General features: G+C 39.7%; 2 protein-coding genes across 6 annotated transcripts in view; both read left to right on the top strand.

The window, feature by feature from the left end:
* Positions 1-4,344, top strand: part of LOC148139748 (tumor necrosis factor receptor superfamily member 5-like) — a 64,568-nt gene extending 60,224 nt beyond the window's left edge. For all 3 annotated transcript variants that reach the window (XM_087980245.1, XM_087980244.1, XM_087980246.1), the window contains one exon: positions 2,842-4,344. In XM_087980245.1, the coding sequence (XP_087836371.1) occupies positions 2,842-2,930 (89 nt within the window). In that variant the 3' untranslated portion in view covers positions 2,931-4,344. The remainder of the gene's footprint in view (positions 1-2,841) is intronic.
* Positions 1-19,280, top strand: part of LOC122540450 (tumor necrosis factor receptor superfamily member 5-like) — a 210,596-nt gene that overhangs the window by 60,159 nt on the left and 131,157 nt on the right. The gene's annotated exons all lie outside the window — the stretch shown is intronic.

Genomic DNA, 19,280 nt, shown 5'->3' with positions numbered 1-19,280 from the left:
AGGTGTTTACCAAATGGATCTCAACATTGTATAGTGATCCCAAAGCAGTTGTGGTTACCAATGGATTAGGCTCGGATAGCTTCAGTGTGGGTAGGGGCTGCCGTCAGGGATGTCCCCTCTCACCATTGTTATTCACGCTAATAATTGAACCACTAGCAGAAGCTATACGAGCTGATCCTAATATAGTGGCCCCAAGGATTGGTACAGGTAAACATAAAATTACCCTTTATGCAGATGATGTTCTTCTATTCCTCAGTAACCCTTTGATGTCCATACCCCGCTTAATCCAAGTTATTAATACATTTAGTGCATTCTCAGGCTATAAAATTAATTTTTCAAAATCGGAGGCTATGCCAATGGGTGGCCTTGCTGTGATACCCCGCTTAGCGGACGGTTCCCTTTTTCCCTTTCGCTGGTCCCTGGAGGGTTTCTTATATTTAGGCATTTTTATTACTCCAGTATTTGGTCAGTTGTATAAGGCTAATTTTGTGAATTTATTGGAAAGGATAAGGCAGGACCTCCAGCGATGGGGAGACCTGCCAATTTCCTGGCTGGGTAGAATAGCATTAATCAAAATGAATATCCTGCCCCGTCTCCTATATCCTATGAGAATGCTTCCGGTGATGCTGCCGAGGACAGCTTTATGTAAATTATACGGCTGGCTGAGTTCCTTTATCTGGAACCATAGGCAGCCCCTCATTAAGCTGAAGAAGCTACAGCTTCCACAGGCAAGGGGTGGATTGGACTTCCCAGATTTTAGGAAATATCAATTAAGTTCCCTGTTAAGTTATATAGCTGATTGGGTTTTGTCTGATCCACAATCAATCTGGTTGGACATCGAGGCTTCTCAAGTAAAATACCCACTTATTAACCTTTTATTCTCAGACAAGAGGAAAATCATTACAGATCACTGTAAAAACCCTATAATACTGAATACAATCAAGGCTTGGAATATAATGCGGCAAAATGAGGGTAATTCACATAAAACATCCCCCTATGCACCGATAGTGGGAGCATGGGGATTCCAACCGGGGTTAACAGATGCCACTTTTAAACTCTGGAGAGCCAGGGGTATCTCATGTCTCGGGGATTTATTTAAAGATGGGGTCCTGATGTCTTTCGGACAGCTGCGTCAGAAATTCGGATTACCCAATGGAGACCTCTTTCGATACTTCCAAATTCGAGATTTTATACAGAAGAAGACTACGTTATTAGATAGTCTTTATAAATCCGATAGAGAATGTAGTGTCCTACGACCAGTGGGGGTATCTTCCGTCAGTAATATTTATCATTTGCTACATGATGAAGTATCGGGAGATATGGATAATCTGCTTAAAACATGGGATCAGGATCTGGGACTAGAAATCTCCACAGAAACGTGGAATGATATCTGGGAAAATGCTAGAAGAATTACTATTTGTAACAGAACCCAGGCTATCCAGCTGAAGATACTTCATAGGGCCCATATAGCACCGGTTCGATTGGCAAAATTTAAAGCAGGAGCATCTCCAATGTGTCCTAAATGCAAAATAGAGGTGGGCACTCTTGTACATTGCTTATGGACCTGTCATAAGATCCGTGGATATTGGACTAAAGTAGCAAGTACCCTGACAGAAATTTTAGGAACGGAAATAAAAGTGGACCCCGTATCTCTCCTATTGGGCTTTTCGAACTTTCCCTCCCTGGACACGTACGGGAAGAGACTATTTTCTATTCTTTCTTTCTGTGCAAGGAAAAATATTTTGATGAACTGGGTGGCGGAGGGCCCCCCTGGACTTTCAAATTGGCACAGACTAATTATGGAATGTATTCCCCTTGACTTCCTTACAAACATGGTGCACCGAAAGACCGAATTATTTTATAAAATATGGCAGCCCTTTTTGAATTACATAAATACAGATATTTCGGCTATCCTAACAAGGGCTTTTATTTAATTGAGACTACAGACCTGGCTGGTCCGCGGCCCCTCGGGGGAGGAATCCCGCACGAATACGGGTTTTATCATATCTGATGTTAACACATCCCGAGCATGTAAGAGACTTAAATATACACCCTGGTTAGTTGTAGGTTAGATTAGTAGATAGTTGAGTTTTGTCTGTTTGTTCTTTTTTGTTGTTTTCTTTTTTTTTCTTTTTCGGTTTTTTTTTGTTGTTTTGTTTTTTTTTGTCAAATTTTGGCTATTGTATATTTGAGCTAATTGTATATCAATGTTTATATCTGAGAGTTTTGTTTATTTTTGTAAACTTGTAAAAATGTTAAATTTCTAATAAAAATATCTATATAAAAAAAAAGAAGAGGTCTTCCTTTTAAGATAGAAATAAGGAGAGGGTTTTTTTTTCTGTCTCTGAGGCTTTTTATCGTGAAGAATTGTTTTCCACAAAAAAACACTTACCCATCACTAAACAGCAGAATGTGACCGTATAATACTGCACCTTCCCCTGGCAGCTGTATTTACATGTTCTGATAAATACTAATGTTTACATGTGAAAGTAAACAACTTTTAAATATTTTATCCACAGCAATAGTGATGAGAAATCCAGATTCAGTTGTTTTGAACCATGATAAGCTTGTTAATTAAAATTTGCACTTGCTTATGAATGACTAGAGTGTTGTCATTTCAAGTGTGGGTATGGATTTGTCACATGATTACTCGCTGCATTGTCTTAAAGGAGCTGCCCTTTGCTTTAAGACTGTGCAGCCACAAGCAAACGGAGTCCATTATTAATTATGTTCCTTTCCCGAACATATGGTCTTGAGTCTAAATGAACAGTCTGTTTATCATTTCGTATGGATGAACAGTAATTCTAAAAGTGACTTATCTCTCTTTGTTTTCTTCTTCAGGCAGTCCTTGTGATTCAGGAATAGGGAGTCAAAATTCAGCAGATACTAATTCACCACATGTCCAAGACATTACAGATACCCAGAAATAGACAAGTCATTTTCGCAATTCTTGGTTTGACTCATCTATGCACCTTACTTGTCAGGTTCAAAATTGTTTTTCTACAGTCAGTATAAGAGGACAGAAGGGGAATGTCAAAATGAATTAACATGGAAATACAGCAAGATTAACTCTCCCCTAATTGATGCAACTTGACAGACATTCTTTGATATAATTAAATCAGTCAATGTTTTTAGATTGATTTGTGGGACGTGGAGGTCACTGGCTGACCAGAAATTATTGCCCATCCACAGCTGCCTTTGTAAATGTGGAAGTGAGCTGCCTTTTTGAACCACTGCAGCTCCCTGCTATGGATTGACCCACAATAACATGAGAGAGGGAGTTCCAGGATTTTGACCCAGTGACAGTGAATGAACAATGATATATTTCCAAGTCAGGATGGTGAGTGGCTTTAAGGGGAACTTGAAAGTGATTGTGTTCCCAGGAATCTGCTGCCCTTGGCCTTCTAGATGGAAGCAGTAAAATGATAAAAGATATGTGCTGCACCTTGAAACTATGGATTAATGAAATCTGAACTACTTCAAGGCAGAAAGATTGTTTACAAAATAAAGTAGACGTAGCTTGTTTTAACATTTCAAATTTTCAACATTTTAGACCTTTGTGTGATTCGAGTTCTACCTGTGAAGCATAACCAGCCCTGAACCATAATTCAAATCCAACACGTGAAGTAGCTTGAACACTATCATCCTGAGTGAGAAATGCAGACCATTAGATCAGAGGAAAAACAATAGGCTGTTAGTTGGTGGTTGTTATTTCTGTAAAATGTAATTGTTGAACATTTGAAGACTGTCAATTTTATCCTTTCCTTCATCACCTTAATGCATCTCAGTGGAAGGTCTGGAATGTAAAGATGAATTGACATAAAACGCATATCTGATGTCAAACATATGGGAACACATTCAGATTCAGCACATTTGGAGTCTTGAGCATCTGCCAGCTCGACTTGAATCCGTTGTCAACAAATTCTAAAAGATCAGAGCAGAGGATGGACAAGCTACCTTTCCTCAGTGGGTAAAAGTCTGCCCTCAGAATCTGAAGATTACAAGGACTTGTCAACCCCAGCATCTTGCAGGTCAGGAGACAAACTTGAGTTTCTTTTGAAAACTTAACCATGCATTAATAATATGTATTAATAGATAAAGTTATAACTATTGATAAGAGAGCTACTCACTTTGTAAGGACCACATCTTTTTATTGCCTGTATTTTTGGAATGTGGACTGCTTTAAAGCAAGGATATTGTGCAAAGTAGGCTACAGTGTTGTAAATCATGTCTACTGGAATACATTTTGTACAACTCATTGTTTCAGGAATATATATTGTGTGAGTAGAAGCAGGCACCATGGAGTTGATGGTTTCTGAATTAAAGGAAAGCTGTTTGACAAAATTGTCTTAATTGGCTCCTGACTGAGTGACTGTGGATTGTGTGAGACCAGGGGAGCAGAGAACCACCAAACCTGCAAAAAGAAAGTTTCAAAACTTCTGTTTTCTGAGTGGTGCAGGAGAAAGTCTCCAGTAACAGCCAGCTATCTTCCATTCATCTTTCTCTGCAAAATCCTTGTTCGAGGAAGAATGGGAACATAAGAACCAGGAGCAGGATTAGGCAATTCAGCTCCTCGAACCAACTCCACCATTTAATATGATCTCGGCTTATTTCACCTCAGCCTCAACTCTATTTTCATGCCCGCTCTCCATAACCCTTCAACCCGTTACTATTAAAACTCTGTCCATTTCCTCCTTTAATTTATTCAGTGTCCCAGCATCCACCACACTCTGGAGGAGTGAATTCCACAGGCTTATGACCCTTTGAGAGAAGTAATTTCTCCTCATCTGTTTTCAATCCATTACCCCTTACCCTAAAACTATGATTTCTTGTGCTGGATTGCCCCACATGAGAAAACCATCCTTTATGCACATACTTTGTCAATTGCCTTTAATTTCTTATGTACCTCAATTAGATCACTTCTCGATCTTCTAAACGCCAGAAGATATTGGGCTAACTGCCTCCATATGCAGCTACATTCGTTCTTAAGTAAACGTATCTTTAAAGACATTGAGAGGACGAATTCTCAATGAGTGATTGAAAGGGAACGTCTATACAAACAACCAGCAAAACAAATATCATTTACAAAATACCATGCAAGAACTTTAACAAACACTACATTGGACAGGCAAAAGGCTAGCCACCAGGATACATGAACACCAACAAGCCACCAAAAGACATGACGCACTATCACTAGTATCCTTACATACAGATGAAGGAGGACACCACTTTGATGGGAGGGACAACACTTCCATCCTAGGACAGACTAAACAGAGACACACAGGGGAATTCCTAGAAGCCTGGCATTCTAACCGGAACTCCATCAATAAACACATCGATTTAGACCCCATCTACCATCCTCTGAGAAAAAGAACCGGGAATGATATCACACACCTTTAAGAGACCAAGACACATAATTAGAAAGTGGGACATAACACCCGCACTTCACAAGAGGCTCACTGATGATGTAATCTAGTATAGTGACAAAACGTCTGAAAACAAACCTTCCAGCTCTGAGCAAACTTACAACCTGAACCTCAATCTGAGCAACAATCTTCTCGAAAATCGCAAACAATATTGTGTCAATAACAAAGAACTGAAGCAGAGTTGAAAGGAAGAGAAAGAAAGCAACTTATAAGACCCTGATTTGTATTATATATATATATAGTATACGGAGGAACCTCGATTATCCGAATGATATGGGCTGGGTGTATTTTGTTCAGGTAATCAAGGTTCCTCTGTGTTCCCAAAAATTGATTTGTTGAAGCGATCTTAATATGTGAATATAATAAATGTTTAGTTCGGAGGATTATCTGAAAGTGCTGTTTTTATTCCCACTGTTACAACAACCATACAAACACCAGGAACAGGAGCACACGCACTCAGTTCATACTGCGACCATTGGCACATGTAAGATTTCCCCTATCACTGACATCATTGGTGTGTGCCTGTCAGCCTGTGAATTTATATTCAAGCGGAATGTGCAAAGAACCATGTCCATATGTTCTAATTTGCTGTATACTTTAGACACAAGTCATCAGGCACAGTGACTGCACATTCTGCTCCTCAACAATGATCATTTTTAGACAGTATCGTTGAGAGCCAAAGGAATGAGTGAATGACATTAGCTGACATTGTGTGCAAGCAGAGCATACTTAGGAGAATCAAAGGACATGATACAAACATTAACTGCTGCTGGAGGAGCTTCAACTCTGTGAAAGGTGTTCTTTGATCAGCCCAAAACTTGTTTAATGGTCAGAATAGAGAGATATGGATGACTGAATGTTGCAGGCTTGCACATTCCAAGGTCCAGGACTATGTGCTGAGGGAGACATGAAAGTTCAGAGCAGGCACTGTGCAAGCTTAATAGGAAGGGACTTCTAAGATCCTCCTGCCATTGTTTAGTGAGGTGCGGGAAACCGTGTAAAACCCATTAGCTTGTATATTTGATAATAAATGTATTTTGTAACTTTAATCTTTAAATATGGAGGCATTTCTAAGTAAAGGGAGGGTTCCCATAGTCTTAATAGACTCAAGGGTTACTCTCATAGACAGCAAAACTGGTTTAACCTGAGAATCACAACACCTTTGGCAAGTTGTGAGGTTAAGAAGGACAGTCCTTCATGATGACTTCAGTCAACGTGGAGAATTGAACCCATGCTGTTGGTGTCACTATATATCACAGATCAGCATCCAGCCAACTGAGCTTACCAAGCCCCACTTCTAACTGCCATATACTGTATAGAGAGAAACTGACAGAGTAAAATCCAGTGTATCCACTCTTGGCAGCTGAAGGCACAGCCACCAGTGATGGAATGATAAAAGTCAGTTGTGGAAACATTCAATATGGTGCTGACTGGTCATCCCATTCAGGACATGCTCCTGTTTTCTCCTATATTGTTGTCATGCCAAAGAGATCAGAATTGGAGGAACACAGGAACCTGAGTAGAAGTGGAAGGACAGAGGTGCAGAAGGAGAAACTTAAAAGTAAGAGTTTGCAGTATTGAAAGTCCAATGAACAGTGTGAAATAACAGATTAGAAACTTAGCAGTCTGAGTCCAAGATGTAAGTGGTTTATTCACATGCATATGAGGAGCAGCTTAAAATTTATCCAAGTTACAAATAGTCATGGCTTTTATACATAAAATGCAGTTACATATCCCATTTCGGGTGGACAACTTAGCTATCACTCGCCTTGGATGTACATCATATATTCAATGTTTAAACCTGGCTGTTTCGAGTCTGAACAGCTTCATAGAAAATACAGCTTTACGACAGAATAAACTTATTTAAAGCTAAACATATGCCCTGTGAAGACAATAAAAGGTTAACATGTTTTCTTTTTAATGTTATATTGTAAAATAAATGCATAAATTTATAATTATATACCAGTTAGTGATATCTAAGGCTCTGATCGGTCAGAAAGTGCAAAGCTTCAGGAGTTTAACCACAGAGTTACTGCAGTTACATGTCCTGGAGTTCCGCTGAAGACCTGTCAACTGTTACCAACTGGTTTGAGGTTTTGTCTCAAACCTGTGTACAAGCCCCAAGTTATCCTCGGGAGTTCTGTGTGCTTCATTGTGTCCTGGCCTCCCTTCTCACGATTCACACTCTGTTTTCCATTCATTGCTGGTAAGCCCATTTTTCAGCTCTGGGTTTGCTATGAAGATAAGGTGATAGCACAACATCGTGGGCCAAAGGGCCTGTTGTGTGCTGAACTCTTCTATGTTCTAAGATAGTTATTCTTATCTCTCACTTGACCCTTCAGGATCAATGCTGTTGAACCAAGGTAGGTGAGTGAAAATAAAGTCTTGGGTGGTACTTCTCATTGATTAATGGGACCTTGCAGTGTTTTTTAATAAAGAAAATGCCATATCAAAGACATTTGTTCAAAAATACTCCATTCCTCAAAGATCATAATTTTGTCTTAAGCTTCAAATCAAACCAACATATGAACGCTTTGCTCGAAACACCAATTATGATGAAGGTAGTTAGTATTCCTGTTTTGAGGAATAAAAGAATACTTCATGACTCTATTCGACAGCATCAACCAGATGAAGCTCATGAAGATATTTTTGAAGTAGGCATACAGCAGCGAATTGCATAATCCAACTCACATAAAGAACTACATGATGATGACAAGTTAGTCGCTTTGTTGTTGTAATGTCGATTAAGGGATAAACATTGGCTAAACAAAGACCTCTTTTTCAAAGCATTGCCATAAACATTGTGTCCCCAAGACTGGGTTTCTATTTATCATCATCCAGAAAGAGTTGAAAGGTTATCAGGAGTAGGCAGACATGTGATTTGAGGTCAAAATCAATAGCCTGACTTTATTTAAATAGTGGTGCAGGTTTGGGGTCAGTGTCCTACTGCTTGTTCATATGAGTCTACAAATAAGAAACACGAGTAAATCACTTTACCCTTCATGGTCCAACTGATTTTAACCTCCTGCACAACCCCAATAATTTTACTTTCTCTTGGTCTACCTCTGCCTAAAAAATATTTGAAGAACCTGTGATCACTGCCTTTTGAGGAAGGGAATTCCAAAGATCCATAATCAAGTGCTGGCAAATGGGGCTAGATTCATTTAGGATATCTGATCGGCATGGATGTGTTGGACCAAAGAGTCTGTTTCTGTGCTGTATATCTCTGTGACTCTATCAAGTTTTTTTCCCGTCATAACTCTGTCTTAAATTGTCAAACACTTGATTTTAAATTTTGACCCCTGGCTCTAGATTCTCTCTCAAGAGGAAGCAACCTTTCCACATCCACCTAATTAAGTGCCTTCAGGACCTTATATAGCTCAATAAGGTCATTTCTGACTCTTCTGAACTCCAGCAGAAGCCCCTATGGCACTGTACTGAAGGCATCTTGCCAGCCTGAAAAAAAATTAATTATTCCTATTGCTTGTTTCCTATTAGCTAGTCAATCTTCCATCCATGCCATCCCAATCCCATGAGCTTTTTATTCCAGCAATAATCTTTGATGTGGCTTCTTAACAAGTGCCATCTGGAAATCAAAGTACAATGCATCCCCTGATGCTCCATTATCTGCAACTCAAATTACTTCTTTAAAGAACTCCAATAAATTAGTTAAGCATGATTTCCCTTTGACAAAATAGTTTTGGTTCTGCCTGAGTATCTTGAACTTATCCAAGTGCTCTGTTATATCGTCTGTAATAACATTCTAACATTTCCATATAGAGTCATACAGCATGGAAACAGACACTTCAATCCAACTAGTCCATGTTCCCAAACTAATTTGGCCCATATTCCACCAAAGCTTTCCTATTCATGTATTTATGGGTGGCATGGTGGCTCAGTGGTTAGCACTGCTGCCTCACAGCACCACGGTCCCAGGTTCGATTCCAGCTTCGGATGACTGTCTGTGTGGAATTTGCACATTCTCCCCATATCTGCATGGGTTTCCTCCAGGTGCTCCCGTTTCCTCCCACAGTCCAAAGATGTGCAAGTCAGGTGAATTGGCCATGCTAAATTGCCCATAGTGTTAGGTGCATTAGTCAGAGGGAAATGGGTCTGGGTGGGTTACTCTTCGGAGGGTCAGTGTGGACTGGTTGGATCGCAGGGCCTGTTTCCACACTGTAGGGAATTTAATCTTAATAAAATGTCTTTTAAATGTAACTTTACCTACATTCCTATGACAGATGTTAAGCTAACTGGCCTCTAGTTTCTTGCCTTCTGCCTCCCTCCCATTTTGAATAAATACAGGAAGTATTTTCCAATCTAAAGCAGCCTTCACCATATCTAAATGAATTTTGGAAAATGAAAATCTAACACATCAACTATCTTACCAGCTACTTTATTTAAGATGAGATATGGATGAAATCCATCAGGACCCAAAGACTTGTCAACTTGCAGTTCCAACAACATAACTCACTACTTTCCTGGTAATTATAACTTTTAGATTAGATTAGATTACTTACAGTGTGGAAACAGGCCCTTCGGCCCAACAAGTCCACACCGACCCGCAGAAGCGCAACCCACCCATACCCCTACATTTACCCCTTTAACCTAACACTACGGGCAATTTAGCATGGCCAATTCACCTGACCCGCACATCTTTGGACTGTGGGAGGAAACCGGAGCACCCGGAGGAAACCCACGCAGACACGGGGAGAATGTGCAAACTCCACACAGTCAGTCGCCTGAGTCGGGAATTGAACCCGGGTCTACAGGCGCTGTGAGGCAGCAGTGCTAACCACTGGGCCACCGTGCCGCCCACTAACTTTCTTAGTCCTTCCCTTTTAATTTTTGATTTATAGTTACTTCTGAAATGGTACGTGTATCCTCTTCAATGAAATCTGATGCAAAATATCTGTCTACTCATCGATGATCTATTTATCCTCAATTACTAATTCCCCAGACTATATTTTTTGCAGGTTAATACTCTGTTAACTCTTCTTTTTTAAATGGATTTGGAAAGGCAAGGACTTATTAGGAATGGTCAACATGGCTTTGTGCGTGGGAAATCATGTCTCACAAACTTGATTGAGTTTTTTGAAGAAGTAACATTGATGAGGGCAGAGCAGTAGATGTGATCTATATGGACTTCAGTAAAGTGTTCAACAAGGTTCCCCATGGGAGACTGGTTAGCAAGGTTAGATATCACGGAATGCAAGGAGAACTAGCATTTGGATACAGAACTGGCTCAAAGGTAGAAGACAGAGGGTGGTGGTGGAGGGTTGCTTTTCAGACTGGAGGCCTGTGACCAGTGAAGTGCCACAAGGATCGGTGCTGGGTCCTCTACTTTTTGTCATTTACATAAATGATTTGGATGCAAGCAGAAGAGGTATAGTTAGTAAGTTTGCAGATGACACCAAAATTGGAGGTGTAGTGGACAGCGAAGAAGGTTACCTCAGATTACAACAGGATCTTGACCAGATGGACCAATGGGCTGAGAAGTGGCAGATGGAGTTTAATTCAGATAAATGCGAGGTGCTGAATTTTGGGAAAGCAAATCTTAGCAGGACTTATACACTTAATGGTAAGGTCCTAGAGAGTGTGGCTGAATAAAGAGATCTTGGAGTGCAGGTTCATAGCTCCTTGAAAGTGGAGTCGCAGGTAGATAGGATAGTGAAGAACGTGTTTGGTATGCTTTCCTTTATTGGTCAGAGTATTGAGTACAGAGGTTGGGAGGTCATGTTGCGACTGTACAGGTCATTGGTGAGGCCACTGTTGGAATGATGCATGCAATTCTGGTCTCCTTCCTATCGGAAAGATGTTGTGAAACTTGAAAGGGTTCAGAAAAGCTTTACAAGGATGTTGCCAGGGTTGGAGGATTTGAGGTATAGGGAGAGACTAAACAGGTTGGGGCTGTTTTCCCTTTAGCGTCAGAGGCTGAGGGGTGACCTTATAGTGGTTTGCAAAATTATGAGGGGTATGGATAGGGTAAATAGACAAAGTATTTTCCCTGGGATCGGGGAGTCCAGAACTGGAGGGCATAGGTTTAGGGTGAGAGGGAAAAGATATAAAAGAGACCTAAGGGGCAACTTTTTCACACATATATGGTACATATATGGTACATATATGGAATGAGCTGCCAGAGGAAGTGGTGGAGGTACAATTGCAATATTTACAAGGCATTTGGATAGGTATATGAATAGGAAGGGTTTGGAGAGATACGGGGCCAGGTGCTGGCATGTGGGACTAGATTGGGTTGGGATATCTGGTCGGCATGGACAGGTTGGACCGAAGGGTCTGTTTCCATGCTGTACATCTCTATGATTCTATAAATGTCTTTTCTTCATGTACTTATATTTTAACTAATTTTCTCTTATACTCTATTTGCCCCTCCTTATTAATATTTTAATAATATTCTTTTTAAAAATATTTTCATCAATCTTCCAATCTGCCAACTATCTTGCACAATTATATGTTTTTTCTTTGAGTTTGTTACTATCTGACTTTTTTTAGTTATTCATGGAAGTTGGATCCGTCCCAGAGAATTATTTTTATTTGCTAAAATATTCTCCACTTTCTGGAATATCCCCTTAAATATTTGCTGCTGCATTGCTGTTGGGCTATCCCTTAACCTAAATTGCCAATTCATTTTTGTAACTCTGCTTTTGTGGTCTCATATTGTCTTTGTCTAAATCTTTAGACTTGGACCCACATTCAAGAGGCAAAAACCAACCCAGAGGTCACTATTTAAAGTAAAAATTAACAACTTTTTAAAAAGTCACCCCTGCTTTCGCAAATTCAGTTTTGGTTAAGTTTAACTAGTTTTACTTCTCATAGTCATTCAAAGGGCTCTGCCAACTGTACCATGTGATCTTTCCAGGACTTATTAAAGATCACTACACCCTCCAAATGGACTGCAGTTTGTTAACCCAGCAACAATTCCATTCATGAGTCTTTGAAATGTGGTGGGTCTGTTCTTCATTTCAAAGGGCATCACATTAAATTGCTATAGCCCATTTGAGATTACAAATGCAGAAATTTAATTCGCCGTCTCTGATAAAAAGTACCTGCCAGTAACCACACAGTAAGTTCAAGTTGGTGATGTAACTGAGTTGTCCAGCTTTCTCAATACAGTCCTCCAATCTTGGAACTGGATATGAGTCCGATTTTGTAATGGAGTTGACCTTGTGATAATTCATGCAAATTCATTCAGTCCCACTCGCTCTGGCTCGGTTCGATGATATCCTTGTCAAGCATGGCGGCCACCTTCTTCTAGACCTGTCTGCCTTTGAACGGATTAAGCCAATAGAGGTGTTGTTTTATCAGAGCAGTCTTCCATATGTCTACTTCATGTACAATAGAATTAGTCCTCCTGATTCTTACATATGTCCTTATACTGCAGTAACCAACCTTTCAACTGTGTTCTATGCTCCTGAGACAGATAGTTCACTAACCTATCCCACTCCTCAAGGACTTCTTCATTTTTTAATCTATTTTGAGGCACATCAAAATCCACATCATCTGGATTTGATTCTCTACTCTGTTTGTCCAGTTCTCTCTCTCTATGTTGAAATAATACGGTTTCAACATAGTCACATGACATACTCGATATTGTTTTTGTTATCTGGCATCTTTACTAGATAGTTCACCTGACTCAACTTTTTCTCAATTTGATAAGGAGCACTAAACCTGGCTTTGAAGGGATCTCCTATCACTGGTAGTAGTGCTAACACATCATACCCTCAGGAAAACTTCCAAGTCTCAGAGCTTTTATCATTCTACACTGTGCTTTCTTTAGATGTTATTTTGCTAACTCACCCACTCAATTTAGTCTCTCCCTTACCTCCAATACATAATCTAAGTGTGAGATCTCCGACTTTGGTCCTGTCAATTTTTTTTAAATTAATTTCAAAGGGCCTCTCAATTCATGCCTGAATATTAACTTGAAGGGAGTGAACTGAGTAGATTTAATTGGGGCATCTCTAATTACAAACAATACAAATGGAATATCTTTTTCCCAATCATTTGGTAATCCTGACAGTATGGTCTCAACATGGTCTTCAAGGTCTGATGCCACCTTTCTAAAACTCCCTGGGATTCAGGATGATACACACTGGATTTAAAGTGCTGTATACCTGAGCTATCCATAACCTCCTTAAATAGCCTAGCAGTAAAAGTTGACCCTTGGTCCGACTGAATCTCTCTTGATACTTTGTAATGAAATTGCCTCTGGAAATCTGGTAGACACATCCATTATGGTTAACAAGTTCTGGTTCCCACTTTTAGTGCTGGGAGGGGACCTACACAATCAATTATAACCGTGTGAAAAGTTCTTCAAATGCAGGAATTGGCAACAAAGGTGCTGATTTATTACCACCTGTGGCTTACCTACCATTTAGCATGTCTGACACGTACGGCAAAAGTTAACCACATCCTTGTGCATTCCAGGCCAATAAAAATGTTTTTATAACTTAGCCTGAGTCTTTCATACCCCTAGGTGACCTCCTACTGGTAGTTTATGTACTATCCGTAACACCTCCTGTCTGTATGCTACCGGCAACACAATCTAGTGCACTTCACCACATTTCCGGTCTGCACTAACCTGCCATGGTCTCCATTTCCATCTTAGGATTCTATCTTTTAGATAGTAACCCTCAGGAATATCCTCTGCCTCCTTCTTGGAGTACGGATCCACATATATATCTTTTATCATCTTGTCTGTCTGTTGCAAGTCCATTCACCTTTCAGGACTAAACACTTCTGCCTGTTCAGGTTTTTCCTGCACCATTATGTCTAATAGGGTGTGTCTGCTAACTGAACCTCAACTCCTTCATCTTTCTCCTTAGTTTTTGCTTCATGCTGTGATCTATGATAGTGCGATCTGGTTCCTACACAGTCTGGAAAAATACCAGGATATTTTTATTTTAACTCCTCAGTTCCCTCATCTTCCTTGGGCTCCTCCACAACAAGGGGTGTCACTCCCACCTTGGACCCTGGTAAATCATTCCCAAGAACAAACTGGATTCCTGGAACTAACACTCTCTCAATCACTCCCACTGATGCTTCCCCAGTCTTAAGTTGGCATTCCAACCTCATCTTACATAGGGGAATGCTAATTTTCTGTCTATCTATCCCACAAATTGCCAAACTCTCAAGTAACATATTTGACCATCTCTTGCTATCAGCGACTGGTTAGATCCTGTATCTCTCAAAATTACAACTTTGAAGTGGGAGGCATTAGGTGCAGAGTGACATTAAGCACACGGACACACAAGATGGCCGCTGAGCCACCACTGGATCACAATATGGAGAGAAACAATGACAGAGCAGATAAAGATACTGCCTGGGGCCACCAGAATGCCAGCACAATGCACTCACAGCCCAGTTGATTAGTTTAAGGCAGGTGAGGGAGAGAATATGCAAGTAACGAACACTGCCCACCGAAGTGTCTGGGTCCAGCCAATGCCTCTTATAAAAATGCTAACAGCTTGATACAGACTCAATATAAAATGCTAATAGCCAAGGCTGCAGTAATTGTCCTTCTCAGGAAGAGTGATTAGCGCCCATTACTACAGCAACGGATTTCCGTGCTGACATTGAAACTGACAATGTCTACACTGTAACTGACAATGACCGTGCGGAAATTAACAAAGGCTGTGCTGGAATGGACAATGACTGTATCAAAACTATCAATGATTCTGCAATGATTGCCATAAGCAAACTATGTTACAAAGACAATAATTGCATCACTGACCGATTGTATCACAAGATGTATAAAAGTATCTTGACATGTGCTCCGGGCCGAGAGAAGACTCACAGCTCACGACTGTGCTATTGGTGTCTTTCTCATTCCAGAGCTCCGATATTTTCTTGTGCAATAAACTCTGTCATTGAGTCCCGATTCTGACTCCTAGATTGGTGTTTTTCCCCGAGCAACTTATCCATCTCCCCCTATTCTTTCTGAGTAAACTTTACCCACAGAGGTTAATTCTATACAGAGATCAGGTGCTAACTTCATACCCAGCCCCTGCCGAGGCTGTGCACTCTCCTGCAGCTCCTCAGCTCTTCTTGAAGTTTCCTTTACTACTTTCACTGATGCCACTGGCTTAGATTCTTTTACCACAATTTTCCCACCGTGCCTTTCTTTAACAAACAGCACTGTGACTCTATGTGTCCCACTTTACCACAGTGAAAACACCTAAGGCCTTTCACCTCCTTTACACCCTTTTGGGCTTCTTTTTTATCCTGTGGTTAAACCCTTACCAGTGTTCTCTAATCTCTGTTTTGTAGTGTAGGATCTCCCATTCTCCCAACTTCTATCCTTCACAGGACAAAATTCTGGCCGGAAGCTTGTCTTATACACCAACATGTATTCATCTGCTGCCCTTCTCACTTCCTGGACTTTCTGTTCCTCCACGTGAATTCTTACCATCTCTGGAAATGAGATTTTAAACTCCTCCAGCAGAATGATCTCTCTTAGAGCCTCACAGGTCCTAGCTATTTTTAAAGCATCTATCAAAAGCATGTTTAATTCTTTTGAACTCAACATAAGTCTGACCTGGTTTCTTCTTTATGTTTCTGAACTGCTTTATGTTTATGATTCCTGAAGAAAGGCTCATGCCTGAAACGTCGATTCTCCTGCTCCTTGGATGCTGCCTGACTTGCTGCGCTTTTCCAGCAACACATTTTCGTTTCTGAACTGCTGTCTATATGCTTCTGATACCAATTCATAAGCATTTAAAATAGCTGCTTGATATCTTCATAATCTCTTGACCCTTCACTTGACAGCACAGCAAATACCTCACTAACACTTTCCTCTCAGTTTATTCTGAACTAGCATTACCCATAAATCCTCGGACCATTACATCTGCCCAGCCAATTTTTCAAATGAAATAAAGAAGGCTTCAATATCTTTCTCATCAGAACTTTGGAAGAGTTTTGACATATTTATATATATCACAACATTCTCTTTTAATCTCCATCCTGTTAACTTGACTTTGCTGACTAAGTCGCAACATCTCAAGTTCAAATTCTCTCTTTTTGTGTTTCCTTTGCTTCTCTCTCTCTTTGCTCAGCTAAGAACCTTCTCTCTCTCTTTTTCCTCTCTCTCTTTCTTCTCGCACTCTTTCTCTCTCCCTTTGTTTATCTCCTAACTCTATTTTCCTCAATTGTAATTTAAGTTTTTCGACCTCTACTGCACTTGTCTGTTTCTCTGATCGAACCAAGTGTTTGAGTAATTCCCTAACAACTTTGGCTTACTTTTGTCCTTGGTTAAACACAAATCTAACTTCTTTGCTAATTCTAAAAGTATGGCTTTTTTCTTTCCTTTTAAACTTTCTTGGCAAATTTGAGAATCCCAGAACCTCTTTAGCAATTTTAAGAGCCGTTTCTTTCACTTTTCATTTAACCAACCACAAGTCACTGAAATGAAACAAATTGTCTCAGTTACATTTTATTTAAAGATCTAGGACAGTAAGTTGCAAGTGTTTAAATCTACTGGGCCTTTTCGTACCCCAAATCTATTCAAATCTGTCTAAAGCTGTTCAAATCATGAATCCAAGACCCAAACTGTTCAAATCCTGGTAATGAACCCCAAACTGTTACAATACGGGGTTAAACACTCCGCTAATTTAAACCAACAACACAGAAAAGATGCACCCCATGCTGTAATCTGTTAATTTGAGAAGCAAAGAGCTATCCCAGAGGTCACGATTTAAGTAAAAATGAACAACTTTTTTCTTTAAGTCTAACAAAGAATATTAAAACTATCAACTATTTACAGCTCCTTTCTCTACTCTATAATACTAGTCCGATAAAAGGTCCCAATTACGATTTACAAAAAAAAGTCACATTTCAAAACCAATCTGCTTTGCCAAGTCTTCTTTGTAGATTCTTCTCTGTAGATTGGCCTCGATGTTTTCTGTGCGAATTCTTTCCCCAGACAGGTACCTTTATGAGAGCTCTTGAGCTGGCAGTCTCGGTAGCAGTTCTTCCATTACCTGTTCAATATATCCGATTTTATACCCCAAAACATCAGATGGTATCATTGGTTTTAATGTTATCAAAATACTAAGTTCAAACTTGATTGGAGTTTGGTATCCTAGGGCATAATTTAAATTGATTGGCCGAATTTGAATTTGTTTTTGTCTCATGGCAACCCAGCTACTGCTAGCTGTTTTAATCAAATGTTATATTGTTACCTTGTTCTGTACTCTCTGTCCTCCTCCTAGTCCTTGCTAGTTTTTCAACTTTCTTAATAGTACCATACCTCAACACCTTCATAACATTTGAAAATAATCTTGACCACTACCAGTAAGTGCCAAATCAGCTCTTACTTTTATGTTGATGTCCCTTTTGTCAGCCATTTCAAATTCTGGCAGGGTTTATGTTAGGGTTTAGTTGCTGCTCCAATTGAGCTCAATTTGAGATGCTTTCGTCAGGCTTTTATCTCAAAGTTCCATTGCCAGCTTGACTCCACTCCTACATACCAGCAGTTTCTTCATTTGAAGTTAAGGCTTGTGCGGCCTCATTTGTGGATGAAAAGTGACAAACTCAATTGTGAAGCCAAGCTTGCTTTTCAGATCAACTCACTAAGGCCAACTTTCCAAATGAGGGGCTAAAGGATGAACACCTCTGAATGTAATTGGTCCTTAAACCTTGGGCCACAATGGATTGAGCTGAAGTGCAACAGCTGCTATTTACATAAAACAGACAAATTGATGCAAGTCTTATTTAGGATCTAAAATCTGGATTTAGGCTGTTGTCAGGACAAGAGAGTTGAAAAGCTAGCAAAGGCTAGGAGGAGGACAGAGAGTACGGAACAAGGTAACAATGTAACACTTATTGCATGCCTTTACTAACTACAAAATGGTTTCTTAATGCAAATAACATAACTAAATGGCTTCTAGGAGCAAATTAACAATTTTGTTTACAATGGCATCTAACTCTGCTGAAAACTGCATTCCTAATTGAAAGAGATTAGCAAACAGTATGAATTAACTAAGTAAGATATGACATTATTAAAGTATCCTAAACTGACCTTGGAAACCAGGTGTCCCAGAGACTAAGACACGCAAAACAAGTCAGTTCACAGGAAAATCAATGGTTTAATTGTATATCTATTTGTCATTTTATTTCATTTCATTTTATTGGATTAATTTTGCAATTAAGGTTGTTCTGTTTGTTAAGAGAGCTATAAAGGTTGCCTGTGTTTTAAGCTAAAGCGCACAACTTTTCTAGAGTACACAGAGGTGCTTAACCCCTGTGTTGCTGGATAACCTATGTCCGGCGTCATAATAAATTGTTAAATCTTGCTGAATCAGACACAGCTGCTCACGTTTATTTGACTGATCGCGGAACCGAGAGGCCCCTCCCGGGGGTCCAAATTTACATTATCATTGCTTTAAGCTCGTTGAAATAAGGTCTTCTTTTGATCTTGGCAGAATGGAAAGAAGAGGCATTTTGGTCAGTAAATTCATAATGGAAAATTTAAAATGGAGGATAACATCAATGCCACTTTGAGGCTCATAACCTCCTAACCTGGAAAAGATTGGTTGTTTTTAGTTAACCATAAATAAGGTTAAAAAAATCACAAAGTATGTACAGCAGTCTCCCCATACATTAATACTCTGTTATTGTATGCTGCCTAATGAATCAATGCAACCAGTATGCTGCTTCAGAATGTAACAGTTGGTTGAATGTGTTGTGGTTGGATGCTATAGTAAACATTAAATTGTTCATGAGCAGTGATTAAACGGTTAAGGGTACCATCAATTTGAAATACACCTTTAAAGTCTCCCATTTTTGAAATATGAAATAGATTTTGACTTTAGAATTAAAACCTACATAAATTTCTGT

The sequence above is a fragment of the Chiloscyllium plagiosum genome, unplaced genomic scaffold, assembly GCF_037043375.1.
Source record: "Chiloscyllium plagiosum isolate Xiang-an unplaced genomic scaffold, Cpla_swu_hap1 HiC_scaffold_37, whole genome shotgun sequence".
NCBI lineage: Eukaryota > Metazoa > Chordata > Chondrichthyes > Orectolobiformes > Hemiscylliidae > Chiloscyllium > Chiloscyllium plagiosum.
This window is presented reverse-complemented; position numbering and strand designations above follow the sequence as displayed.